Below are 27229 nucleotides of genomic sequence, written 5' to 3'. Positions count from 1 at the left end.
TTGGCTGTTTGGCTTCTGTCCAAAAATTGAACATAAGATTCTTACTGTTGTGCAAAAAAGATCTAATGCTTTGATTATTTAGGTTTTTTAGGCTTGCTTTTTTGCCCAGCTTTATATATGTGGTATTATTATCTTTTAGTTCCTGGACTAATCTACATGATACAACCACAGCTTTCTGGTTTTTTAACCTAGTCAACAAGTTCATTGATGTTCCTGGCTGCTCTGAGAGCAGATTTCATAGCTGTCTCAATCCACCCATGGGGTTTGGCTGTATGTTCCCCAGCGAAGTGGATCCTCCCCTCATTCTTAAAGAGAACAGAGCCATAGTCTATCTGCTGGTATGGAGTGAAAATAGCAAAGGCACCAAGGCTGTAGGGGTCCAAGCCCCACTTCTTCACAATACCTCCAGTCCACAGAGAGCGGATATAGTCTCCATGGATCTTGACCAAGTCATTCAAGACTAAGTTCATCAGCTCTTGGTTGTCAATTCCCTGAAAGAGTGTTGAGTCATCAGAGCAAGTGTAGGAGGCCAGGAGAGCCCCTCCTGAGGTCCCTGGGAAGTCATGGCTGGGATAGTAGATGAATCGTGAGGGTAAATCTGTGATACTTCTCCCACCGTGGATGCCCTCCTTCTCCCAAAACCTCTGACTGAAGGTCAATATGACCTTGGTGGAGCTGGTGTAGTGAACTGAGCGTAGTGCTTCCATTTTGAAGCTTGAAAGTGGAGGATGAAAGTCTATGAAGAGAGTGGCTTTAGCTGTTGCTGTCACCAAGACATAGTCAACCGTGAGGTTAGTTAGAGTGCTGTGTCGATCTTGATATGAAACAGTCACATTGCTGTCCGTTTGCCTGATGAATTTGACTGATGAGTTTAGAAGAACTGAGGAGTTGAGGTGTTTACAAAATGCCTGTGGCAATGAATCAGAGCCACCTTTGAACTCGTAATACCTGAAAAAGAGAGAAATGAACATGACATACATTTCTGTGTATGGTTATAACAGAGACAACCCTTCAAACAGTTAAGTTAGAGTTGTATATATAAAAAAAACAGTACTGAATTTTTTTTGCCTCTGTCATTTGGACTTCGTATGGGTTTAAATCTCAGTGAATACTTATATGTAGACAATATATGCTAATAGAGTCCTGTACATATATCTTACACAGTATCATCATTGATATCTGACTGGATGTAGAGTGTCTCTATCAGAGCAGTGTAGAAGAAGGCGTTCTCATTAAGAATATCACCAATCATGCGTAGAGCTCCATGGCTCAGGTTCCCCTCTTTCACCAGGTATTCCTATGAGAAGTGGATATCTGTTCATTTTCGAGTCATGCACTATCATTTCTTTCAAACTTGCAATTGTTTGTGTTTCCATATCTTTAGTTATAAATATGAAGCATTATATCTTAAACAGTTTTGAGTCCATACCTTTACAGAATAGGAGTCATATTTCTTTAATGTTGCCTCACATCCAAGCATCCTAAGGTCCTCTCTTATCTATAAAAGCGAATATTGCAGAAACAAAACAATTTGTTCAGGACCATTTTCTAAAAATTCTTCATTTTAAATATGCAAACAATTTAATATGTGACAGTATGTCATGCGACATTATTGTCTTAGTGTGCCATAGATGGATAAAGAGCACACACAAACAAGTGAGAACTGTTGTTGTCTGTTACTGTAGGAACAATAGACCTCATTCATCAACCGTTCTTATGAAATTTGTTCTTAAAACCCACTTACACAGTTTTCTGACACTCACCAATGTTTTCTTATATTGTTCTTAGGTAACAACAGAACCTATGCACACTTAAGAGCACACTTACACACAATTGAGTGCTGACATGTTTCCGCAATGTAATTGTTCATAGCATTTTCTTCAGTTCTGAAGTTGCATAACATTATAGGATTTAAATTACAATTTTTTTTTTATAATTTATAATATTTTTTTAGTAATTACTTTCATTATTTTACAAAGCATTATGGACTTTTAAAATAAATAAACACTACACTAACACTTCATGTAACACACCAGAATGTAGCGCATATTTATTCATACTATTGTATAATGAACAAAAAGAGGAATATGAGAATATAGTCTCTGAGAGTTTAACAGTTGATGGAGACTGTGATAAGTTGTCATGGCTACAGTGGAGCTGGATCCAAATGCACGACACGGTTGAAAATGATTTACAAAAAGTAGATTTTTGGGCTGTTACCAATGCTAATTAGGAACAACCGGCATGCACTTTCTATTTACAAAAACAAAGGGATTCGTCATTACAAGAACAAAAATGCGAACAACTCTGCGGTTTTAAGAACACGTCATGAATCTGACGGAGACTTTTTCTTAGGACCTTTCTCAAGAACAGATTTAAGAAAAAACTTTGGAGGATATTGGTGAATGAGGCCCAATATTATTTATTCAGGATGACAATCTAAAGGATGCTTAATTTCAAATATGCAAGAATATTTAACAATGTTTTATTAAATCCATTTATTATGGCTTGTTATGAAGAACACATGATCATGGGAGCTTTCAGAGCATTTGAATTGGACAAAAGTGTCAGTCATTATTGCAGTCAATATATATCAGCAGTCAATATATATTAACTATATGACTCATCAGGGCATTTTTTATCTATTCATGTACACATAAAACTTATGTTATGCAGAGAAATTCACAGAAATATTTAGAGCTTTTTGCAGTGCAGTGGTAAAGCCTCCTTCCTTTCAGCTAATCTTCCACAATGCCATATCAAAACAGGTCGTTCAAAGAACAAAAGTGTTAAGGGCCCTTCACAGACTAATCAAGATTCTCTTACCCTCTTTCCACCTACCTTGCCCAATGCCGAGTCAAAAAGTTCACTTGCAGATTTTCCATTCTCCCTCTCATTTACGGGGTAATTCAGGACATCTGGGTTTACCTTGACTTTGTAGGTTTTGTGTCGCAGCCCATTGACATAGTAATATGTGTTTATGTCTTCCTCGATAAATTCATTCAGCTCAAGGTTCATGGTCGCCACAAATGACAAAAGGATCCTTGAGAATGACAAGATCATTACAATTACTGTCTGTAGTACAATTAAGTGTGAATATGTCACTATTGAACAGTATTGCATGGCCTGTTAATTCTCACTTAAAAAAAAAAAACAGGTTAAGCTTTTCTAATATGGCTATATGTCAGAAATGGTTCAACCTCAACTCACTTGTGAAAGCTGGGGATCCTCATGGCGCCGAGCTCAGCATACCAATGCTCTGTCTTATTCCTATACGTCTCCACTCTTCCACCAATACGATTACTCGCCTCAATGATTGTCACCTAAATTGGCCAAAGGGGAAAATGCACACATGTAAGCAAAATGTCCTTATTTAATGAAGAATTGGTGTTAATGGCAACAAATTGGTAATTTCATGCATGATTTATGTAAATTAGCATGTGATTGGAAGTCTTTTGTGGAAATGATATCTCCAAAATATCAACATGTCAGGAGGTGTGAGATAAAGTGAGACCTTATGGCCTGCATCCTCCAGAAGCTTTGCTGCTGTTAGTCCAGCTATACCAGCTCCAACAATGGCCACATGGTGAGGGGTTTTTGTGTGAGGAAGTCCTAGGTTCATAATCTCAAGAAGTTCATTGTAGTCAGAGTCTCGCAGACAGTCAAAAAGAGGATCCTCTATGGCCATGTTGACTTGGAAAACTATGATCAGAACTATACCAACAGGTACTGAAGGAGAAATGGCATTGGCAAACAATCAACAACAATATCATATAGTCCATTTAATTCACAAAATTAGTATTTTGACAATCTTAATAATAATAAATAAATAAATAAATAAATAAATAAATAAAAAACAATATCCTGTATTTAAATGCAAAAGTGTATTTTATTGATGAGCTCTCCTTTTCTCCTTGCTTCTATTGCATTTATCTATAATTTAAAAAGTAACCGAATGAGGTTTAATTTTTGATCAGTCATGATTTCAAGTATGGGGAGCCGTTACTGTCTCTGTTAATAAGGACAATTAAACCAAATGGGATTTCTATTCACTTAGAAGAACGCTTGAGTAAAAAAAATATAGTTAAGTAGTTTATGAAAATATTATGATACATTAACTAAGCCTATTGTATTTTAATCTATAGGCTCGACAAATCTTGCACGTTTTAGAACATTGTAAGGCTCATTGAAGCATTGATCAAGCTAATCATTCTCTGCTGTATTTTAAATCTTATTACAGCGTTTTACATAATCAGGACGAAGTATGCTTAATCTACTGAACTGCTTTTAAAGAAATTTGGTGTATATGGCAAAAAGTAATGCGGTATTTTAAAATACACTGAACGGACGATTTGCATTCTTTTATCAACTATGTCAGAGATGTGTGCATTTAGATAGCGTAACAAACATGTTTTCAAAGTGATTAAAATGGTTCAAAGCAGACAAAGAAACAAAAACATTTAATGAAACTCATTGTGTCAGCGAACTTCAAAACAATACTCTAAATTATATTAATATGGTACTTTGGGTACTACCAAATGTCTCATCTCAGCGCCATGCAAAAACTTGAGCACAAAATGAATACATACAAAGCCTACAGACCGCCCAGTTGTAACACATGGTGCACTGTGAGTTCCAAACTCCCCGTAGTCGTCTCCTCATACTTCTCCCGGTGCGCGCTGAAGAAACAGAAACCTGAGGAAAAAGTGAAACAAATTGGGAGTAAAAACAAAGATAATGGTGATAGGTCTATATTGTATCATTTTAATTTTTGATCAGCATATGATTTAGTAAATTGTGTTTCCACCCTGATCAAGGAAAAGAAGAAGAAGAGAAGATATGGACCACTACGATTTACCTTCATTGCGATACAACCGCGAAACAACCTCCAGACTATTAAATAGCGGGAGTGACACCGCAGCTTTTACGGAAAATGTTCACACCCTGGAAGACTACACTAAGTACCATAGCCAAGACCGAAGTGCTAAGTCGACTAGAGATTAATGAGAGAGAGCGTGGGGCTTCTTGACTCGGAAAGAAATATTTTCCCACACCGGCTCGAGGTTCAACCATACTGAACAAATTAGATTAGTGACTTTTACTACTCATTAACATACCTAATTTCCTCCTCAATCAATCATTTAGCTCCTCTTGTTTCTTGTTTCATTGTAGGCATGAATCAGTTAGACTTTGTAACTGATGTTTTGAGTTTTAAAAAATGTCATTTTATTCTCGTAAATGGCCTTTATGGCACTTAGCCAAATTGTACCAAGAATTAACTCATAAATCCTCGGAAACCGTGAAAACAAGAAGTTTCTCAGCTAAACCCTTAACTCCACCCACTCCAGCACATCACTCTGCAGGTATTTCCCCATTTGCATTGCTTAAGTGTTAAATATGCCCATCACTTGTATGAATGATATAACCTATATTATTTTTCACATTTTTTGCTGTAAACTGTATATTGCCATTGGACCCATATGGTTGTCAGAAAAACACAGCATATTTTGAATATCACCTCACTGTTACAGAGCCAGTAAAACTGGTGTTCACTGTGGTTTGTTACCCATCAATCCAGCTTGGTAATTTTGTAGCAGAATTTGATATCCTCTGACCCCTCTTTCTCTGCATTCTCTAAGCTTTTTGCCCGGAACTCTTAAGACACATCATGAACTCATCATTACTTCCTGGTACCTTTACATCAGCCTGTAAGCAAGCCCAGGCAACTGCACTACTAAATATGCCATATCTTGACCCTTCACTCTTCAGAAACTACTGACCAGTATCTCTGCTCCCTCTCCTTTCTAAAACAATTGAATGCACTGTTTCTAAGCAAACATCTCTATGATGATAACCTACAAGACCCTAACCATTTAGACTTTAGGAATGGTCATTCCAAGGAGATAGCCCTCTTGATGGCTTCTGAGATCCTTCAGTTTGTTAGGGCAGCTGCTGGGCCATCCATCCTCATCTTACTTGATCTGTCTGCTGCCTTTTACACAGTAAATAAATGGATCTTGCTGGCAAGAGCCTCAAGAGTTTTGGCTTCTAAGTGTCTGAACTTGCCTTGTTTTGATGCATACCCAAATGAGCAGTCCTGCTGGGTTTTATGGAGAGGTCAGGTATCTGACCCATCTAGCCCCTTCTAGTAACCATATGACAGCTGGATACCATTAGTTAAGGACAGTCAGCCAGCTACCTGTAACTGTCATACATACAACGTAAGGCTAAGTTCACACTACACAGTTATAGCCCTGATTTTCCATTCACCAACAGTTTTTGGAGATCACCTACAAAAGCCCCAGATCAGAGGCAAATCGTGTTTGCTCGGGGCTTGCAAATCGGAAAAACGACACCAGGAAGACCCTGTACTTGTTCAAAAGTCCTTCTGAACTCATGTCTGTCTACATTTGCTATCTTTATGTCAGATTAATTTTCTGCTTAGCTACAGTATATGGCCTCTCCGTTCTTTAAAATGACCTATTTTTTGTAGAACTATCTTTTCATAGAAATTATCTACATATGTGTGTAGAGTTACTGAATTACACTTGTACTCAGTCCAATTACTGCATTAAGTAAAAGACCCCCATTTTGAACTTAATGTTAAAATGAAGACCTTCTCTTAAGTAAAGCCATGGAAAAAAGTACGATTGCTCAACAAATAATGGGTCTCTTTCTAAGCAATCTGTTTCCTTAAATGTCTCCATTCCTTTCCCCTCTTTTGATGTTACATATTTACATGTTGCTCCTGTGTGATGTTACATGTTTATATGTTGCTCCTCTTTTGTTGTTTAAATACTCAGACGTGTGTGTGTGCATGTGTGTTATTTATTATTTTTTGAGAAATGATTATGACATGTGATCAAGCACAATTGACTTGAATGCATTTTTATGAGGCGCGGGGGGCTCCGTGGGCTTCTTTGTCTTGGGCCCCCCAGATTCTAGGATCGCCACTGGCAATACTCAACTCTATTTACCCTTATTTCACACACATACTAGCATTTCAGGACTACAGTCTGTCTCACTTATCTCTCTGAATGGATGGCAAACTGTCACCTCTGCTTCAGCCTCTCCAAAACAGAGGTCAATCCTTTGGTCAATCCTTTCAGTGTGTCTATCCTGCAAGACATCTCTATCAAGATAGGTTCAACATCGGGGTCATGACCTTGACACTGGCCCTCACAGCGGACAATAGAACCTGACCTATCTACACCCAATCTGCTATCAAACTGTATGTCATATGGTGTCCTCTCAGATCTGCTTCTTCAAGATATCTGGCTATACCAACCAGTTGTGAGTCATGGTCTCAATCTTTAATCTTTTCATACCTGTTTCCAAAATAATGGAACAAGTTGCTTCCTTCTATTAAATGCAGATTCAAAAAACACCTCAAAACTCTATCTATCTATCTATCTATCTATCTATCTATCTATCTATCTATCTATCTATCTATCTATCTATCTATCTATCTATCTATCTATCTATCTATCTATCTATCTATCTATCTATCTATCTATCTATCTCTTGACCACACACTTTACTTGTCTGTAGGTGCAAGGAGAGAGAAGAGAAAAAAAACATGTTTACTCATTAAAGCACTAAAACCATGATCCTCAAAGTGTTTCCTGACACTTGTTTTGTGTTCTGAAAAGGAATTGATTTAAGCATATTCACATGAGATAACTTATGAATTGTGCAGTGAAAAATGCTTAATTCAAACATTTTCTTTCATTTTTTCTTTTCTTTCTTTCAGCTTAATGTGAGCTAGTTTAACTGCGACACTTCAGCAAGGTAGCGTCAATTAAACTCATGATAAACAACCATCCTGACAAGATTGACTCACCTATCACAACACGTTGAAAACTACAGTTTTATTTTCACTGTGCTGTATACCTTGTCACATGAAATGGTTGTTGAATTTGTCTAATTTTTACATGTTTGTCTTCGGCAATATAAGCATTTAGTCTGGAGTGCTACAACAAATCAAAAAAATATCTACCAATACTTCTCATTTTATGATGCCTTCATACCTGTGTTCCTTTGGCATGTGTGTGTATATATCAAATATATAGTTCCCTTTTTGATGCATGGGTGATATTTGCCTTCAAATATATTACATCAGGATATAATCCTGGGAAGCTCATCCTATCCAAAAGCCTTCTGCCGCATAGGGGATCTAATCGTGACCTTTTTATAGTTATTCTTAGTTATCCGATGGATTTCATATGGTATGGCTCAGTCATTTTCATGATTTTCTTAAAACCCCAAGATTTCAGGCAGTGGAGAATTTCCTAGAGCAATAGCTGGTGAGAGATTCCTGTTTTTTGATTTATTATATTCCTTAAGTCATTATGTTTTTTTAACCAGGAGAAATTCACACAACAGTGGGTTGCTCCAACTTTGCATGCTCTTCCTTAGTATGACAAACCTACCGGTGTCCTAACAGAAAACATTGTTCTCTCAGGCTTCATGCATAAAATTTTCAGAAAATGTCAACAGCATGTGACCAGTGATTCACCCTTGGACCACACCTGCCAAGCTGGCTCTTAATTTCTTTCCTCGTGTAGGAGGTGATTCATCTGGTATAAAGACAAATCCTAATAAAGCAATAGCCATAAAATTGTTCAAAGTCATGTCAGATTTCAACTATGTTTGACAGGTCCCCAGACAGATGAATTACTTTTGTCATTTTATTCTGGATTATGCTAATGTGCTCATACCAACAGATAGAGCTGTTGCTGTCTGTCAAAAACTTGGACCTATTAAAGAGCAACCACCTGCACCTATGCTGAAGTTTCCTGACTTTGCATCATCTTTCTTCATTCATTTTACACTCAAAAGACTCAACAAAGGCATGTGTTCTATTACCAAAATAGAAATATGTTTGTATAATATGAATGTGTTGTGTTTATGCTTGTTACATGATTGTTTCTTGTTTGTTTAATGTTAAGCCACAAAAATTCTGATGAACTAGATCAACATATTGATTCAAGGAGGATGACTTACTTTGGCTCAATGGCACAAGTATTGCTAACTACTGCACATGCTCCATTCTCCTGAGGTAGATGGGCAGATGCCTTGAGGCTTGGGCTGGTGATGGATTGTTGTTTAGACCCAGTTCATTATGGTTCAGTTTATGCTTCCCTTTTGTGTCTAGAAGAAGTGTATGTGTATTGTTTATGATTTAGTCGTTGTGTTGTGTTGACTGATACTTGTGATAGTTTTAACGTTAACTGTAAACCATGAATGTAATTATATTACTGAAAGATTTACTCCCCTCCTACGCTATAAACAAAGGAAGCATGTCATCTCATTGTTATTGTCATTGCTAAGTGAAAGCCATAGTGCTAAAGAGTGCAAATACAGCATCATCACTTTAAAACAGACACAGCTGGCTACATTGGAATAATAAACTAAAGAAGTAAATATAATAGTGTTGACAAGTAAAACTTTGAATTGCTCTTGTTTTTGTACATTCTGTCAAAATTGATTGACACATTGTAACCTATTAGTTTAATTAAGTACTTACTAATGATACCAATGATAACTCTAATTGTAACAAGATTTAAATTAGTAAAACTGACAAATGTCATATTAATGTGACATTCAACAAGACTGATACTAGTAAGAAAAACACTGTACTAGTTAATTTGAGTAGACTTTCTAAAGAAAAACATTTGGATTCAGTACAAAACAAATAAAACTGATTTACTGCAGTAAAATCAGGGCTGAAACCTTGCAGTGTTCATTGCAAACTATGCATTTAACAAGCCCATATATCCATAAGTAACTTCTCTATGTATGTCTAGTATGTCTGCTGGTCATTTGGCAGTGTTTTAGTCTGTACACTGACTAACTCCAAACTCCAAACTCCACCTTGGAAATGTCCTTAGATCAAATTTCTGCATAACTAGAAAGTAATGAACCTCTGTCACATCACTGAAAATGCACTTTTGTTCTGAGTACTTGCTAAGTTACGCAGGCGAGTCAACCAAGAGAGCTCTCAATGAAAACATTGTATTGTAGCAGGTATAGTACAAGCAGTCACCACTAGATGGAGCTGTGGATATGTCCATCTTCCCTAAAGACAGTAGAGAGATGTTGAGTACTATGGTAAAAGTGTTCTTGAATTAGGTGAAAGCATGTCCCCACTTTCTGTGTTTTGACCAGTCAGAATGAGTGAAACCATAGAAAAGATCAATTCAGTTGTCTGCTAGATAAGAAGCAAAAAATTGCAGGTAACAGTATTTGGGATTTTGAGAAAATATAAAAACCTAAAATAAAATGTCTTGTTTTTGTATTTGTATTTGAAAATGTATATGGTTGTGTTGCTTACAGATTAGCCAAGGCACTTTATTTTGAGTTGAATTAAAGCTTAATAAACATTAATCTTTACTTGCTGTTCATCTCCATTGTTTCTCTTGTTGGTTATACCCATCCAACACTTCACTGATAATGTCTACCATTCTCCTGAGTGGCATGTCAAGTAATAAAAATCAGTATTTATTTGTTTAACACAATTATCCATCCAGGTTAAATTAGCTGAAAACTACATGAAAATATTTATTGCTTTTGATAGTAAGGTGGAGCAGTGGGAAAAAGAATGTTAGCCCACCATTACAGAGACCCTTATTAGGTTCCCAGCAGTGCTGTTTCCTGCTTGGCTGGATGTCCACATGAACACATGGCAGTGTTTGTGGATTGGAAGCTTTCTCCCTGTTGCTGCAATAGTGTCTCCCCCAGGTCGGTCAGGGCACCAGATTATTGGTGGACAAATCTGCAGAGCATAGTATGAATCTCTTGTTTAAGTGCTTTACCATCTGTTTTGTGAACCTACATGCATCGGAGGAGGCATATGCCCACCATGGCCAGCCTTGGGTTTATGCGAGCGACAGGGATCATTGATGCAAGGGAACCAACCTCTAGTAAACTGTGGTGAAAAGAGGATAAAATGGCAAGAAAGGAAGGAAAACAATTACAAAAATGTTATGTACCAATATGAACAAAGGTGATTATTATTTTACTTCTGTTTTAAAAATGAGACTGCAATAGTTAACGTTGGGCTAAAAAGCTTTAATGTTTTGATTTTTTTTTTTTTTTTTTTTTGCTGGCTTCATGACTCTGTATTTACTTTTTATCTGTTATATATATTTTTTCTTTTTTTGTATTCATCTGGTACAAGCAATTCAGAAAAAATATCTAGTTTAATATTTAGAAATGAGAAAGTGATCTTTTACATCTTAGACCAGTTTACAACATAACCACATTTCTCCTCTTCATCACCTAACATGCAAGGTCACTGATGTTCCTCACAGCTCTGAGAGCAGATTTCATGGCTGTCTCAATCCAGCCATGGGGTCTGGCTGTATGTTCCCCAGCAAAGTAGATCCTCCCCTCATTCACAGACAGGGCATTGGCATACTCTGTCTGCTGGTATGGAGTGAAGATAGCAAAGGCACCAAGACTATAGGGATCTGTGCCCCACTTCTTCACAATACCTCCAGTCCACAGAGAGCGGATATACTCTCCATGGATCTTGACCAAGTCATTCAGGACTAAGTTCATCAGCTCTTGGTCGTCAATCCCCTGAAAGAGTGTTGAGTCATCAGAGCAAGTGTAGGAGGCCAGGAGAGCCCCTCCTGAGGTCCCTGGGAAGTCATGGCTGGGATAGTAGATGAATCGTGAGGGTAAATCTGTGATACTTCTCCCACCGTGGATGCCCTCCTTCTCCCAAAACCTCTGACTGAAGGTCAATACGACCTTGGTGGAGCTGGCGTAGTGAACTGAGCGTAGTGCTTCCATTTTGAAGCTTGAAAGTGGAGGTTGAAAGTCTATGAAGAGAGTAGCTTTAGCTGTTGCTGTCACCAAGACATAGTCAACCGTTAGGTTAGTTAGAGTGTGGGGGCTGTGTTGGTCTTGATATGTAACAATTACGTTACTGCGTGTTTGCTTGATGAATTTGACTTTTGAGTGTAAAAGAATTGAGGAGTTGAGCTGTTTACAAAATGCCTGTACCAATGAATCAGAGCCACCTTTGAACTCGTAATACCTGAAAAAGAGAGAAATGAACATGACGTACAATTCTCTGATCATCTATGTTGGTGGCATTTCTTGAAAGAGATTTGATAAACTTTCAAACTTTTTTGCCCTCTGTCATTTGGACTTTTGACAGAATATGTTTTACACTATCATTGCATACATATACATTAACAATTTATGTTAATAGAGTGCTGTACATATATCTTACACAGTATCGTCATTGATATCTGACTGGATGTAGAGTGTCTCTATCAGAGCAGTGTAGAAGAAGGCGTTCTCATTAAGAATATCACCAATCATGCGTAGAGCTCCATGGCTCAGGTTCCCCTCTTTCACCAGGTATTCCTATGAGAGGTGGATATCTGTTCATTTTGCAGTCTCTGTCTTTTTTCATCTTGCAACTCCGTGTTTTCAGTTTTTATTTAAAAATAAATAATTAATGAAATATTCTATTTTAATTTGTTTTGTCTTTTTTACCTTTACAGAATAGGAGTCATATTTCTTTATTGTTGCCTCACATCCAAGCATCCCTAGGTCATCTCTTATCTATGAAAGCAAATATTGGCAGAACAGAAGTACTTGTCCAAGACCATTTTCTAAAAATGCTAGATTTTAAGCATGCAAACAATTTAATTTGGGGCAGTATGTCATGTCACATAATGGTTGTAGTCTGTCTTAGATGGATAAAGAGTATACACAAGGATATGAAAAGTCTTGTTGTCTTGATTGAAAAGAGATGAATGAAAGTAATTAAAGACCATCACAGTCCAGTCAAGAATCTCCTACTCTCTTTGAATTTACCTTGCCCAATGCCATGTCAAAAAGTTCACTTGCCGATTTCCCCTTCTCCCTGTCAGATACATTGTAGTTCAGGACATCTGGGTTTACATTGACTTTGTAGGTCTTGTGTCGCAGCCCATTGACATAGTAATATGTGTTTATGTCTTCCTCTATAAATTCATTCAGCTCAAGGTTCATAGTTGCCGCAAATGACAAGAGGATCCTTGAGAATGAAATTATTAAGATTACTGTCTCAAAAACATGTAAGTACCAATATGTCACTAATTAAATGTCATTACTATGTCTGTTATGTCTCTTATTTGATATGGTTGATGTGTTTTTATTCACTCATGAAGATTACATATTCCTCTAATATGGATATATTCTATAAAAGCTTCAATTTCAACTCACTTGTGAAAGCTGGGGATCCTCATGGCGCCGAGCTCAGCATACCAATGCTCTGTCTTATTCCTATACGTCTCCACTCTTCCACCAATACGATTACTCGCCTCAATGATTGTCACCTAAATTGGCCAAAGGGAATAATGCACACATATAAGCAAAATGAAGAGTTTTTGTTCAGTGAAGAATTAACATTAAATGACAAGAAACTGATCAATTAATTCATGATTTATGTAAACTAACACATTTTGAGGTCTTTTGTGAAAATTATCTCTCTTTCCTAACTAACGTATCAGCATGTCAGGAGATGTTTTCTAGTGCAAAAAAGCGAAACCTTATGGCCTGCATCCTCCAGAAGCTTTGCTGCTGTTAGTCCAGCTATACCAGCTCCAACAATGGCCACATGGTGAGGGGTTTTTGTGTGAGGAAGACCTAGGTCTATAATCTCAAGAAGTTTGTTGTAGTCAGGGTCTCGCAGACAGTCAAAAAGAGGATCCTCGGTGGTCGTACTGACTTGGAAAACTATCATCAGAGCTATGCAAACAGGAACTGACAGAGAAAAGGCATTTATTAATAAAAAGAAATAACCAAAGAAGGAAAATGACATATATATATAATCCCCAAAAATTCGTGTTTTGTCAACAAAAAGGTATTAAAAAGCAATAAAATTAAGCTGTATTCAAAAGAATAAGTGTATTTGATCTTTTATCTCCTTACTTTTATTTTATGTGTAACAATCTCTGTATACGTTGTATTCATTGTTAACTACCTTTGTGAAAAATCTAATTCGGCCAGAAAGTACTGAGGAGTTCTGTTCACCATCAGTGTATCATCACTTACAGACTTACACTGAAGATTTTGGTATGTGCGCGTGCGTTCATAATTAGCTCCAAGTGCAGTTATGAATACTGAAGCTGAGCTCCCATTCATATTGAAAATAATTTCGATCGACAAAAGCCACTCAGAAAGAATACATACGAAGGCGACAGACCGCCAGGTTGCAAAACATGGTGCACTGTGTGTTCCAACTCCTCGCTACCTTCTCCTGATGCTGCCCCAGATGACACCCGCTGTCAAAGAAGTGGATAAAAAAATAACTTTGAGAGGATTGAAGAAAAAAGATTGATATTTTCATCTGTATGAAATGGCAAGCCCTGATTTTTAAACATACATTCGTAAATAAATAGTTTTCTGTAGCTTGTGAGGTGTGTTCGCTTTTCTCTAATAGAATTCGCGCAATTTTGTATTTAAACCCACGTTATATCATAGACTTTCCGTCCATTTATAGACTGTTTGTTTATCATTCTTTAGCATTCTCAATTTTCTCCTCGATCATTAATTTTATTTAACTGCAACTTCAGTGTAGATGCACAACATTTAGCTTACTTCTAGGAGATTTGTATGTATGCGATTGTCGCTTTAAGTCCATAAAATGCACTGCTCCATAACAAGCCCAGTTATACCAACAGTTCTTTGATAAATCCTTAGGAAATAGTAAAAATAATAGGTTACTAACCCAGGTACTGCGACTTCAGCCTGCAGGTACGTTTCCGTGAATGTGAAACCTCTGATGCATATGTAGGATATATATAGTGGCGGACTGTGAGAATCGAAAGTGCTTGACGCCTTTTCATACATTCATTTAGCTATTCTTAGGCTACGTTTTACAATATTAAATACGCCAGGCATTTAGGCTACTTGGACATAACCCCTGCTATTTCTATATTTCAAACTATACGTTGTGGCATACAATGAATCTACTATTTAATTTGTCTGCTCAATTCTGCTCAAGATTCCTACAGTCAGCTGCATAATGTAGGGATTACATGCAAACTTTCTGAAAAAAAAAAAAAAAAATATATATATATATATATATACCGTAAAAATGATGATGTTCTAAAACAAACATAATGATATGATTATGGTCTCTTTTCATACCTAGTTTACACATGAAACATTAAAATGTTATTATCTCTTCTGTAGTATATAAAATACATGTTTTTAGCTTATTCGTGTTTCTGGAAGTAAGTAAGTACGCCTCATTCAGAAAACAACACAAAAAACAAACAGACTAAATAAATAAATAAAAACAAAGGTAACAAACAAACAAAAAAAGATGACTTATATATCACTGGTTATGTTTGTTATCAGAAGATCAGAGCAGCCCTTCTCTTATCATGTGTCTAATCATCTGACATGTATGGACTTGGGATCCATGGGACATTCCTGTGTTTGTCTGTCATAGCCTGTCCTAAGTCTGTTTTCCACAAGACACAGAGTGTGTTAATCACCTTCAAAACTTGAAGGGAGACAAAATATAAGACACACAAAAAAAGCTTCTCTGCTTCCAATAGAGTGAAAAGGTCCTGAAGCATAGGGTCAGACTGGGTCAGCCACACAAGTACTGAGCTCCAAATATCCCTTAAAGGGAGGTTTGGCATACAGTACCCTCATCCCCAGCACAACAGTAATTAAGATGACACAGACCTAGTCATCTTCCAGAATCAACCTAATGTTTCTCTGATCACCAGGTCCTCCATTTTAAGGCAGAAACCCTCGAGCTGCAGGTCTGTTGTGCTCTTCCTCAGGGAATACTGTATAGTGTAAGCACGTCATTTTAAGTCAAAGTGGAAGGATTTCTATATATTATTTCAAATATCCGGTTGTCACGTACAGACAATCGGTGGCATGTCAGGTGGTAAGTGGAAGAAACGCATACCTTGACAGTAGAGGTAAACTTTCACATGCAACTTCTGCAGTACACAAAACACTAATTTAATGACCGAATCAAGAAGTAAAAAAAAACGTTTTGGAGCCTTTGAGTTTCAAGTGACCTCGTTAAATTGTTGAGATGGTTTTCCAGCAGCTCTTTGCCTTATGTCATTTAATTCAGCCTGTTCTGAGTGACTGTTAATTCAATGGGGGAAGATATCAGCAGTGATCTCTGGTTAATATACTAAGCATTATTATGGCTTGGATGAATCCTCTCTAGGACCAAAGTTCTAAACATCACATGGACCAACCACAGTGTCACTCTGCTCACCAGTAGCTCTGTTAAGTTGCTTTGAATCATTTTAAATTGTTGGGGCTCTTGTTATACAAGACCAGTGCAACTGCCTCTCTTGACACAAACATTCAGATGTCAAGATGTTTTCTGAAGATATGAGTCTGACTGAGTGAGGTAAGGCTCCGCTCAGCTCAACACAACTCAACTCCAGCTTCTATCTCTCAATCTCTATTCTCTCTGCTGCAGCCACCGTGACATTGTTCACGTTATGTTGAAAAGGCTTTTGAGAGAGAACAGTGATGAGCCACCTACACCAGTCTTTCAGAGACAGAGACCGAGACAGAGAGAGAGAGAGAGAGAGAGAGCGAGAGAGAGAGAGAGAGAGAGATGTGAGAAAGTTAGAGAGAGAAAGAAGAGAAAGAGAGAAGAGGGGGAGAGAGGGGGGGAGAGAAGAGTGAGAGAGACAGAGACATAAAGAGAGACCCACAATGCTGTAAAAGAGTGAGGAGAAAAAGAAAACAAAACACCACAGTCAGTTCAAAGGCAGCTCTTTCAGGTCTGGTGCCTTTCGTTGGCTGAGCAAATAGCTTGGGTGGTAAACTAATAAAGTAAGCTGACAGCAGAGCGTTATGATGGTAACACTGAAAAAGCAATTTTAAAAAAGGCTCCAGTTCTGTTTGACACCCATGCCTTGTTAACAGCTGTAAAATTAAAAAGAGACTGTCTTTATACAGAGTCAGCAGACTGTGCATATTCAAGTTTCCTCAAGACATTTACACACAACAGAGTGCTACTCTTTTTTAAATTGTTGTTGTTGCTGCTTTTGTGCCATTTTCAATGCAAATTTGGAGTAGCAAGGAGTGCCAGGCAGATTAAATCATGTTAGGCCAGCGTGTGAGCATATTATCTGTGGTGTCTTAACCTACAGCGTTTGAAATGACTGAGTGCTTTACAGGAAAACCAACTCACTGAGGGAAACGAAACCTCAGAGTGGCACTCCTTTGGTCTCAGAGACAAGACAGTTTATATGTTAATGTTTCTCATCCTTGTAATTTACTTCAAATAAGGTGTGTTGGATTTGAGGTTAAGCTATGCACAGTAAAATGTTACTCAGTCAGCTTAAAAATATAACATGTTTGTGTTCTTGGACTCAACCACATGTACATACTACTAGGCCAAGGAGAATGGTCTCATTGTGGGGGAATGACTAGCTATGATAGGCACATGTTCTTTGAGAGAGCTCAGAGTTGTTTACATTTGAGTGTTCCAATAAGAGTATTAATGAACGCAGCAAAGCCTTTCAGCCCCATTCAGGTCCTCATTCAGAGAAAATATGCAATATGAAAAATCCCAACACCTAGCCATGACAATTAATGGATTTTGGCCACTCAACTGGTATTTCATGCATTTTATGATTAAAAAAAGTAAAATAATGAAAAAAATATAACATTTTTGACCTATTTCACAAGGCTGGCAAAATGTTAAAGCTGCTTTACAGTACGAAGACTGCGACAGACATACACTGTCTTGAAATGTGAAAACTCAAAACTAATTAGGATGCTGTCTGAGTCTGATCTCATGTCTTTAGCATGTATTTCTTGTATCACATCATATAATGTTTTAACACAACATAGGATTAATGAATAGCAAAAAGACAGACAGCTTTTGCAACATCATTAGACACTGAACTACATCGACTGAAAATGTATTTTATTAAAAAGAAAATTCAGAATTATTCCCATTGTGCACACAAGCACCTTTGGATGTGATCAATTTGGTTGTTGAGCCACATGGCAAAACGATCATGAGGGCTTCTGTACATGAGAGAAGTTTTGGATGAAAGCCTTCATTTTTCGGCAGCTGAATAGCTCAGGTCAAAGGGCACACAAAAGGAACTCATTCTAAATTGTTTAAACTAGGCAATAATGCTGCTATGAGTGAAATGCAACATGACAACTGGTGACAGTCAGGAAACCTTATTCATTCATTGTCGTCATGTTAGACAAGTTTATTGTCAATGATATCCTACAAATCAAACAGAGAAATGACCCCTCCCCTCCATTCATCTCCCTGATATTAGTAATAAAATCAGATATGTTGCTAAAAGGGCTCTAGAACTTTGAGTGCTAGGAAAATTAGAATAAACATGTTAGTGGAAAAAAGGGCAAAAAATTCTTTGACAGCAGATTTTTACCACTCTTGTAATTTTTAACACATACCAACATATAAATATGATCTCTGAAGACGGTGAGACATTTCGTAAATTAAATTACTCTGGAATAATAGTATTGGTCTTGAGAGTCTGAGGTTTGGAGTCTGAGGTCCATCTGTTCAAACACACACGCCCATGCCAGCAAACTCAGAACCTGCTGATGGCTAGACATCTTCTATAGTTGACCCACACTGGCTGGTGATTAGTATTCAACTAAATATGATGAGAATCAATGAGATAATCAATGAGTTTTTTCTTCAATGGGTTCTGCAACACATGGCTTGCTACATCATACATGAGGAACTGTAAACTGTAGACTGACTGTGTCATAACAGTCACAATTATGCACCCATCGTACCACTTTTGAATGCACTGTGCTAGGTAGCTATAGCTAACTATCTGACCAATTCACTAATTCACTAATGCTTGCCAGTTAGCATGAGAGAATAGTAATCAGTGGAGGTCCTTGGGTCACAAACAGCTATTTAACACAAGAGAGCAACGGAGGCAGGCATAAATAACAGATGCATGAGGAGAAAAAGAAAATAAAGAACCACATTTAGTCCATTTGTCTAGTTCTTTCATGTCTGGTGCTTTTCACTGCTAAAAAATGTAAAAAAAAAAACAAAACAAAAAACACACAATAAAAAGCCCATTCTGTCTCGATAGCCTGGCTGAGCAAATACCTGGGGGGATGGCGAGGGTTGGGGGGAGTAAACTGATAAAAGGAGTTCTTTTAACTGTTCAAGGTGCTGATAGCATAGTGTTATGTTAGGAAAGTCAAATAGGAACACTCAACACTTGTTCTTTAATGTTATTTATACATTATTTATTCAACATTTAATATTTATAATTTGAAGACATCTCACTTTTTAGCTTTAGTTTTTTTTTTTTTGCCAACAACTGGCACCTTGCAGTCAGAGCCAAAGTCATGCCTGGAAGCTCTGCCGGAGTCTATCCCCATCGTTTCAAACACACAGGCTTTGACCACGCCTACAAACTCAGAACCTGCTTATGGCTAGACATCTTCTGTAGTTGCCACACGTTGGTGATTAGTATTAAACTTAATATGACGAGGAAATAGGACCTGTAAGGCTGTCTTTGTAACTTATTTATTTATTTTTTTGAAGAATGTAAGAGGTAAGTTGTGTTTGAAAAATGGGAGTAGACAAAATCAATATTTTATCTACTCCCTACCCCTGAAAGTACGCAATATATACTCCACTTTACAGTGTCACGTTTAAACTTAAAACTTAAGGCAATAACAATATGTTACGTTTTAGGACAGTACAATACATCTATTTCAGGTAATATATGTCGAAACCAACTTCCTTGCAGATATTATGTTACGCAGGGTAAATGAGCCAAGAGAACATAATGAAAACATTGTGTTTATGACAGCGCAAGCCGTGGCCACTAGATGGACCTGTGGAAGTATCCTACTTTCCTCAAGTGAGCACAGAATCGTTGATTCTGCTTAAACAAGCCAAGTTAGTCAAGACCCAGTTTAAAAGCAAGAGAGAGCTATCGCACAGCTTTCAGCATGAAGATGGGATCTCTTAACACCGTCCTGGTGATCCGAACTAACCTCATTTGTTTGAATCTCACTCAGCAGTTTAAAATGTCATATTTCTAACCATGTGACAAATTTTTTTCCCCGAATGTATTCCACAATATCATACACGAGGAGAGACTGTAAACTGACTGTGTCATAACAGTCACAGTGACTGGCCCATGGTGCCATTTTTGAATGCACTGTGCTAGCTAACTATAGCTAACATTTTTTTTTTTATCTGGTCTTTATCTCCATTATTTCTGTGGCTGTTTATAACTATGTAACACCTTGTCAGCAATGTTTGCCATAGCTCTTGGTAGCATCAAGTGACAAGTGATATTCATTTGTCAGTGCAATTATCCATATTATAACAAGTGAAAATAAAATGAAATTCTTTATTGTTTTCATTCAGTGCACCCCTTAATTGAAGTGTTGCTGGAAGTATGAAGTGTGTGTTCTGTTTTGGGAAATAATGCTTATCATTTGGCTTCTGTGTAAACACGACAGTACATTACTTACTGCTGTGCAAAAAAGATTTAATGTTTTGATTATTTAGGCCTTTGTGTTGCCCGTTAGTCCAAACTATATCCATCAGATACAAACAATTCGGAAGATATGTGATCTGGTTTGTTTTTTAGATTATAAAATTTCTGTATTTTTTTAAGGGTTTGAACCTGCTCACATTATACAAACACAATAAACTAGTTTGTTCCCTTATTGATGTTCCTGGCAGCTCTGATAGCAGATTTCATGGATGTCTCAATCCAGCCATGGGGTCTGGCTGTATGTTCCCCAGCAAAGTGGATCCTGCCCTCCTTTTCAAATAGAGCCTTGGCATACTCTGTCTGCTGGTATGGAGTGAACATAGTAAAGGCGCCAAGACTATAGGGGTCCCGGCTCCACTTCTTCACAACACCTCCAGTCCACAGAGGGCGGATATACTCTCCATGGATCTTGACCAAATCATTCAAGACTAAATTCATTAGCTCATGGTCATCAATTCCCTCAAAGACTGCAGATTCATCAGACCAAGTGTAGGAGGCCAGGAGAACCCCTCCTTTGGCTCCTGGAAAGTCATGGCTGGGATAGTAGATGAATCGTGAGGGTAAATCTGTAATACTTCTCCCACCGTTGATGCCCTCACATTCCCAGAACGTCTCATTGAAGCTCAATATGACCTTGGTGGAGCTGGAGTAGTGAACTGAGCGCAGTGCCTCCGTTTTGTTGCTAGAAAGTGGAGGTTGAAAGTCTATGAAGAGAGTAGCTTTGGCTGTCGCTGTCACCAAGACATAGTCAGCTGTGACGTTTGCCAGACTGGAAGGATTTTTCTGGTTTTGAAATGTAATTGTTACTTTATCACCTGCTTGGCTGATGAATTTGACTTTTGAGTTGAGAAGGATTGTACATTGGAGAAGTTTATAAAATGCCTGTGTTAAGGAATCAGAGCCATCTTTGAACTCGTAATACCTGAAAAGCGAGAATACTTCATGTTAGAGTCACAAACTAAACTCTATTTGTCTAGACATTTGTCTAAAAACATCTATTTATATAAAATGCAGAGGAGCTGTGTGGTGTCCATGTATTTTACCGTGTTTTGTCATTTATGTCTGTCTGTAAATAAAGAGCCTCCAATAGAGCAGTGTAGAAGAAGGCATTTTCATTGAGAATATCTCCTATCATTCTCAATGCTCCACGACTCAGGTTCCCCTCTTTCACCAGGTACTCCTGTTAAAATCAGAAAACTCTAAAGGTCCTCTGTGTTATTTCAATTTTGTCAGTTCTATGTAGAATTATATACATTGTCAGTGTGTTTTTGGTTTTAGTTTTATGTTTATACCTTTACAGAATAAGAATCATATTTCTTCATTATTTCTGGGCATCTATCCTTTTTCAGGTCATCTCTTATCTATAAAAACAAGTATTAACAAAAATACACATTCATTATCATTTTATAAAGAGTAGTTTTACTTTTAAGAGTAGAGTACTTTAGCTCCCCATGATGTATGTGAGATAAACAATCACATTATGGTGAACAGCAGAGTGTTTTTTGTGTCTATTTAAATGTTAGATGGTAAAAAAGCATAAAGTGGCTATTATTACTACTATTTCTAAAATAATGTTTAGGGAAAAGTTTGGATAATGTTCTTGTCAATACTCAGTACTTATTTGATTAAGGCATCCAACAGAAGAACTGTTGTTCAGATGTTTTATCATATATCTACTGATGAAATGCTATGCAGTGTGATAAACAGAAATAGCTCCTCGCAGTCAGCTCTCTTTCAACCAACCTTTTGCAATGCCATCTCAAAAAGTTCAGTCGCTGATTTTCCTTTCTCACTTTCATGTACATCATACTTCAATGCATCTGGGTCCACATTTACCCTGTAGGTTTTGAGCCTCTGCCCATTGACATAATAATAGGTGTTTATGTCTTCCTCTATAAATTTTTTCAGGACCAGGCCATTGTTTTCCGCAAATCTCAAGAGGATCCTTTAGAATGAACAACATTATTAATAATACTGTTTTCTTTAAATTCATTTTGTTGCAGCGTCAATTTCTTTGCAAGCGACACCAGAATACTTCAGAGTGTCCAAAAACTATTAAGCGTTTATTTTGTCACTAAATAACATATCAGTAAGAAAATATTGTTGCCATTCATTCATTACATCACTTGAGATTAGATTGAAATGGTACGACAGGAAACATGTACCATTAATGAGTAAACCTTGACTCACTTGTGAAAGCTGGGGATTCTCATAGCACCAAACTCAGCATACCAGTGCTCATCATGATTTCTGTATGTCTCAACTCGTCCACCAATGCGATTACTTGCTTCAATGATTGTCACCTTATTATCAAAAGGGAAAATACACATGAATAAAAAGATGCAAAACAACCTTCTGGCACCTAAGTTACTGATTTTTAAATGGAATAAAGAAAAAATGAATGAATGAATGAAAATTATACTGTGCTTGATGCCTTTCTAAGGGAAGACATAACAAGGACAAGTGTTGTGTCCAAAAATAAAGTGAGACCTGATGGCCTGCATCCTCCAGAAGCTTTGCTGCTGTTAGTCCAGCTATGCCAGCTCCAACAATGGCCACATGTTGAGGGTTTTCTGTATAAAGAAGACCATGGTCTATAATCTTAAGAAGTTCGTCATAGTCAGGGTCATGCAGGCATTTAAAGAGAGGATCATCTTCTGCGGCCACGCAGACCATGTAAACTATGGTCAGAAGAATTCCCATAGGCACTGGAAGACAAAAGTTATTAGCCTACTTTAATGGAGTATCAAATAAAAGAAAACATGTGATTCCACACAGAAATTCATGAAGTATGATGATTCAAAGTGTTACAAAAAAAAAACAATATTCTGGTAACTTCAAAACAAAAAGAAATTTAAACTAAATTCTCCATCATCATTTTCTATATTTGGGAATTAATAAATGAAAAACAAATGTCGACAAATTTTGACAAATTTCGTTGTTCTTTGTTTAGAAGTCATTTTTCTGTGCCATGACAGATATATAGCTACAAGGGAGGACAGCCCTGGGGAGAACTACATGAAAGTGCTGTTCAATACGATTTCAGTTAAGTAGTGTTCTCTTATTTCCTTAATCGGCTGAACATTATTTTCTTGGGAATGAGAACAGACTGTGGTTTTTATGAGGAAGTTTAAACAAATTTGTGGCTATGTGGTTTATCAAAGAGTACATCTCGATATGTTTTTTTCCAATGGTGAGCAGTTTATACTTACCAAAACGCTCGTGAGGCATGGTGCGCTATGAGTTCAAAGCTACCGTCTTCTGATTCCACTCCTGTCGAGCACTAAGGAAACAAAAATATAATAGGAGCAAACGCCTATAGCATTAAATTTCAAGTTTCAGGTTTATTAGTATCACTGTTTACAGTCTCAAAGGGCTTTACATGCCACAACAAACACAACAGCTTTAGTGAGAGCGCTAGTGAGAGAGGCAAGGAATCTGGCTTGAAGCAACTGTATGGCTATACACTTTTTCATTCAAACATTCACAATTTTCAGTTTCAGCACAGTGGTATACAAAAAGTGCTTCAAAAATTCCCAGATTTTCAGATTTTAATCTTTTCGAGTGGTAATTGATAATTTGGTACAATTAAATGATCAATTACCCGATATTCGCAGACAGCCAAACAAATAATGGGACTCCTCAAATATTTAACAGGATATCCTGCGCTTCATTTCTAATCTAATTAACGCCATTAGTGTGAACCATTTATATGTTTCACTGTTTTTGTTATTTAGCTAATTTATTTTGGCTTTATGTCATGAGGCATCTTTAAGTTCAACAACAACTGGAGCTGTTCTCGAAGCAGAAATGCATCGGGACATCAGAAAGAAGATAATCACTCACCTGGGATCCTTGTAGTAGTGTTCTGCGCTTTCGGGTGAATTCAGATGAAATATGTTATGTGAGGTGTGTGATCCCTGACTTATATACAGTCCAGTTTCTGTCCACAGAAACTGGAAGTTAAACTACTTGGTTACACTACTTGGTTTGGAAACCTTTCCCTCAAGGACTAAATGCACTAGTTTTTCAGTATTAGCCTATAACACATAAGGTGAGTTTATGTTGCCCAACATTACTTTTGGCATCTTTCACTGAGATATATGCTATCGTCGGTGCTATATGGCAGATGGAAGTGCTTTACATTCGAAGCAATGAAGAAGGTGAGCTATCTCAAATAGTCTTGGCAGAAGCTATTAAAGTCATGTAGCCGCAGGAGCGTTATTGACGTGCTGCATTAACAAAGCACAACTTTACTATTCCGTTTTTATTGCCAAATTGGCAGATATAATCGCAGCATCTCCTTGAACTAAAATGATGAATTTTTATATGTGAAAAGTCAGCAAGTGTTGTCATGCTGGCCCTAGGACAAGCATAACTGTTTATCACCGTGATAAAATAAGGTCAAACTAGTCGGGGAAACCACTACAATGAATGTACTGTCTGCAGGATTCAAAATAAAATTCCAAACATTACAAGTTCACAATCCCCCTCCTAAAAAACCAATTAGGTCTAATAGTTAACTAACTAAAAAACTAACTAGAAAAGAAATCTCTATAAAATGAAAGTAATTTACTGGCTGCATTATCGCCGACAAACTACCGTTTGTTCACAGATTTTGCGTATTTCTTTCTCAAAAAACAAACAAAAACCCGCCATTTTAGTCATAGCGAAATCACTTGTATTATCGCTCCCGGTCACGTGCTGACCTGCACGTCGGCCAGGGGGTCGTAGACAGTCATATGTCTCCTCTGACACATGCCACTTCCCACCAGATGGCAACGGACTTTCCAGACGGAGACGTAACACGCACGGGGTCCAACACGAATCAAGCGCAAACAAGGCGTGCGGAATACGAACCTGGGTCTCCATGTTGATGTGTTTGCCTCTCCTCTTGTCCGCAGATGCATTCCTCTGTAAACAACACATGCTTACTGTAAAATCAGACCGTTTAACGGCCAGCTTGGTCTTGATCTGCCAGAGTGCCCCTTTTTTGTAGCAACTACCTTATTTAAGAACCAGAATTTCCCTGTGAATTTCCTTGGAAATGTAAACACATTTTTTACAGTGTAGCTAACTGACTGAATGACAAACATGTCCTCATCCAGGAATTCATGTCTTTATCCACAGCATTCAAGGCAAAAAAGTGATTTTTACACTATAAAAACAAAGCCAGATTTATTCTTAAAGATAAAAAGTACTCTATGTACAGTAACCTCACAGAGTATTACCTGCATGGTCTATGACTTTTTTTGACTTTTATTGCTACGCTGTCTTAATATTGTGTGAAGTGTGTGACGATGCCCTAAACTTAAGTCTGTCTCATTTACCACACAAAAATGTACCTGATGTAGTTGGGTTTAGTAAGCAAGAGTGTCATAAATCTTTTCAATAATCCCCCAGTTTCAGAATTTGAAATTTGTGAGGAAGAATGCATTAAAAAAAATACCCCAAAAGACGATGAGCAATGTTGAAACAGACATACCCAAGAAGGGATCCTGGTAGACCCAAAGATGCAGTTGCTGCCAAAGGCAGATCTGCAAAATAAAGTTCAAAGCAAAATCTTAAAACAGTGCATAATCCAAAAGTCTTTATTTATAAACACATTTTAGAAGAGTTTATTTATTTTATTTATTTATTTTGGCACAGTAGTCTTTTGACACATCTAGAGTGAAAGCAATTTTCAATAAGTAAGTCTGACCTTAAACACCCTCCTATGAAATTTCTTTATTTACCAGACATGATCCTGAACTAACCTCTGAACTGAATTAAGAGGTGGTTAAAATGTGTGTGTGTGTTTTTTTTTTTTTAATCAGTTGTCATTATTCCTGTGAATGATTATGCTATGAGATGAAATCATCTGAACATGTGTTATGTAGAGGTGCTAGCTAAGTTGGTCTGTGATCAAATTCTAACAAGTTCAGATTGGTCCATGCAGTCCTATAAAGACATGTAGTCCACATACTGTACCACTGGTATAAAAGAAGGCAGTTACAAACCCTGTCCCCAACATGTCATGCCAGAAATCACTTTTACCAGAACAGAAATACCTTACCACAGGCCGAAGTTGATCATTCAGCAGCACATTATGAGTGTTTACTTGTCTTTTTAAGTAGTTCAGTGGACCCAAACCACATTAGTTCATGCACTTCACATGTTTTTTCCCTTTCCTCCCATTGTGGATGCAGTCCTGTATTACCATAATGGAATTATGATTTCAGAGCAGCTGCAGTAAAATCAGTTGTAGTGAAGCACCTAGAAAGAATCAGGATTGACAAGCGGAGCAAGGACATACAAGAATCTCCATTCATTCGTCAATTTTTTTTTTTTTTTTTACACAGCTGTGGTACACACCATGATATCACTACACTGCATGTGTCTTGTCCTGAAATTCCTGGCAGGTCCTGCTGTGTGTATGGGACTGGTATTTACTGATTTAAGTTCAAGCTTGGAAGTGACTAGACTTCTTGAAGAGTTAACACAGACGATGATGAAAGTACTGCAGCGCTCCTTTCACAGAAAGGGTAGGCTACAAAAGGTTTAGGTCAACTTCACTCTCTGGAATTCTGTCCTCTAGTGAGAGGCCAGAAGTGTTGTTTATTTATCTATAAATATTTAGATATTTAGGTTTCTCTATTAATATAATTCTTCATCTTAAAGCTTCTTTTGTGTAATGGTTTTATGAACTG

At 37.4% G+C, this 27229-nt stretch overlaps 3 protein-coding genes across 3 annotated transcripts; all 3 read right to left on the bottom strand.

Annotated features, from left to right (window-relative positions):
* Nucleotides 1–188: 188 nt before the first annotated feature.
* On the bottom strand, nt 189–6135 carry LOC115815148 (L-amino-acid oxidase-like). Its single transcript, XM_030778112.1, has 8 exons — nt 6084–6135; nt 4603–4695; nt 3515–3729; nt 3211–3323; nt 2842–3043; nt 1430–1498; nt 1161–1297; nt 189–948 (listed from the first exon to the last, which is right to left on the bottom strand). Exons 1-8 carry the CDS (start codon nt 6133–6135, stop codon nt 189–191), a joined length of 1641 nt encoding a protein of 546 aa, XP_030633972.1.
* Nucleotides 6136–11283: 5148 nt separating this feature from the next.
* Nucleotides 11284–19404, bottom strand: LOC115815146 (L-amino-acid oxidase-like). Its single transcript, XM_030778111.1, has 8 exons — nt 19351–19404; nt 14213–14291; nt 13556–13770; nt 13231–13343; nt 12841–13042; nt 12517–12585; nt 12248–12384; nt 11284–12049 (listed from the first exon to the last, which is right to left on the bottom strand). Exons 1-8 carry the CDS (start codon nt 19402–19404, stop codon nt 11284–11286), a joined length of 1635 nt encoding a protein of 544 aa, XP_030633971.1.
* A 1292-nt stretch (nt 19405–20696) lies between these two features.
* LOC115815145 (L-amino-acid oxidase-like) lies at nt 20697–25469 on the bottom strand. The gene is made up of 7 exons (XM_030778110.1): nt 25250–25469; nt 23031–23248; nt 22731–22843; nt 22284–22485; nt 21833–21901; nt 21584–21720; nt 20697–21462 (listed from the first exon to the last, which is right to left on the bottom strand). Exons 1-7 carry the CDS (start codon nt 25467–25469, stop codon nt 20697–20699), a joined length of 1725 nt encoding a protein of 574 aa, XP_030633970.1.
* Between the last annotated feature and the right edge of the window lie 1760 nt (nt 25470–27229).

The sequence above is a fragment of the Chanos chanos genome, chromosome 6 (genome assembly GCF_902362185.1).
Source record: "Chanos chanos chromosome 6, fChaCha1.1, whole genome shotgun sequence".
Classification (NCBI taxonomy): domain Eukaryota; kingdom Metazoa; phylum Chordata; class Actinopteri; order Gonorynchiformes; family Chanidae; genus Chanos; species Chanos chanos.
Note: the sequence above shows the minus strand (reverse complement) of the source record. Positions and strands in the feature narration are given on the sequence as shown.

What these genes read in the sequence shown, in the direction of transcription:
- LOC115815148 (XM_030778112.1), bottom strand. Translation starts at nt 6,135, where the DNA reads ATGGGTCAGATACCTGACCTCTCCATAAAACCCAGCAGGACTGCTCAT. An exon ending in CAGCAGGACTGCTCATTTGG is followed by an intron (nt 4,696 to 6,083) that starts GTATGCATCAAA and finishes CTTTTTCCTCAG; the next exon opens with GTTTCTGTTTCTTCAGCGCG. An exon ending in GATATCAATGATGATACTGT is followed by an intron (nt 949 to 1,160) that starts GTAAGATATATG and finishes TCTCTTTTTCAG; the next exon opens with GTATTACGAGTTCAAAGGTG.
- LOC115815146 (XM_030778111.1), bottom strand. Translation starts at nt 19,404, where the DNA reads ATGGGGATAGACTCCGGCAGAGCTTCCAGGCATGACTTTGGCTCTGAC. An exon ending in AGGATCCCCAGCTTTCACAA is followed by an intron (nt 13,043 to 13,230) that starts GTGAGTTGAAAT and finishes TTCATTCTCAAG; the next exon opens with GATCCTCTTGTCATTTGCGG. An exon ending in GATATCAATGACGATACTGT is followed by an intron (nt 12,050 to 12,247) that starts GTAAGATATATG and finishes TCTCTTTTTCAG; the next exon opens with GTATTACGAGTTCAAAGGTG.
- LOC115815145 (XM_030778110.1), bottom strand. Translation starts at nt 25,469, where the DNA reads ATGTGTTGTTTACAGAGGAATGCATCTGCGGACAAGAGGAGAGGCAAA. An exon ending in AGAATCCCCAGCTTTCACAA is followed by an intron (nt 22,486 to 22,730) that starts GTGAGTCAAGGT and finishes TTCATTCTAAAG; the next exon opens with GATCCTCTTGAGATTTGCGG. An exon ending in GACATAAATGACAAAACACG is followed by an intron (nt 21,463 to 21,583) that starts GTAAAATACATG and finishes CTCGCTTTTCAG; the next exon opens with GTATTACGAGTTCAAAGATG.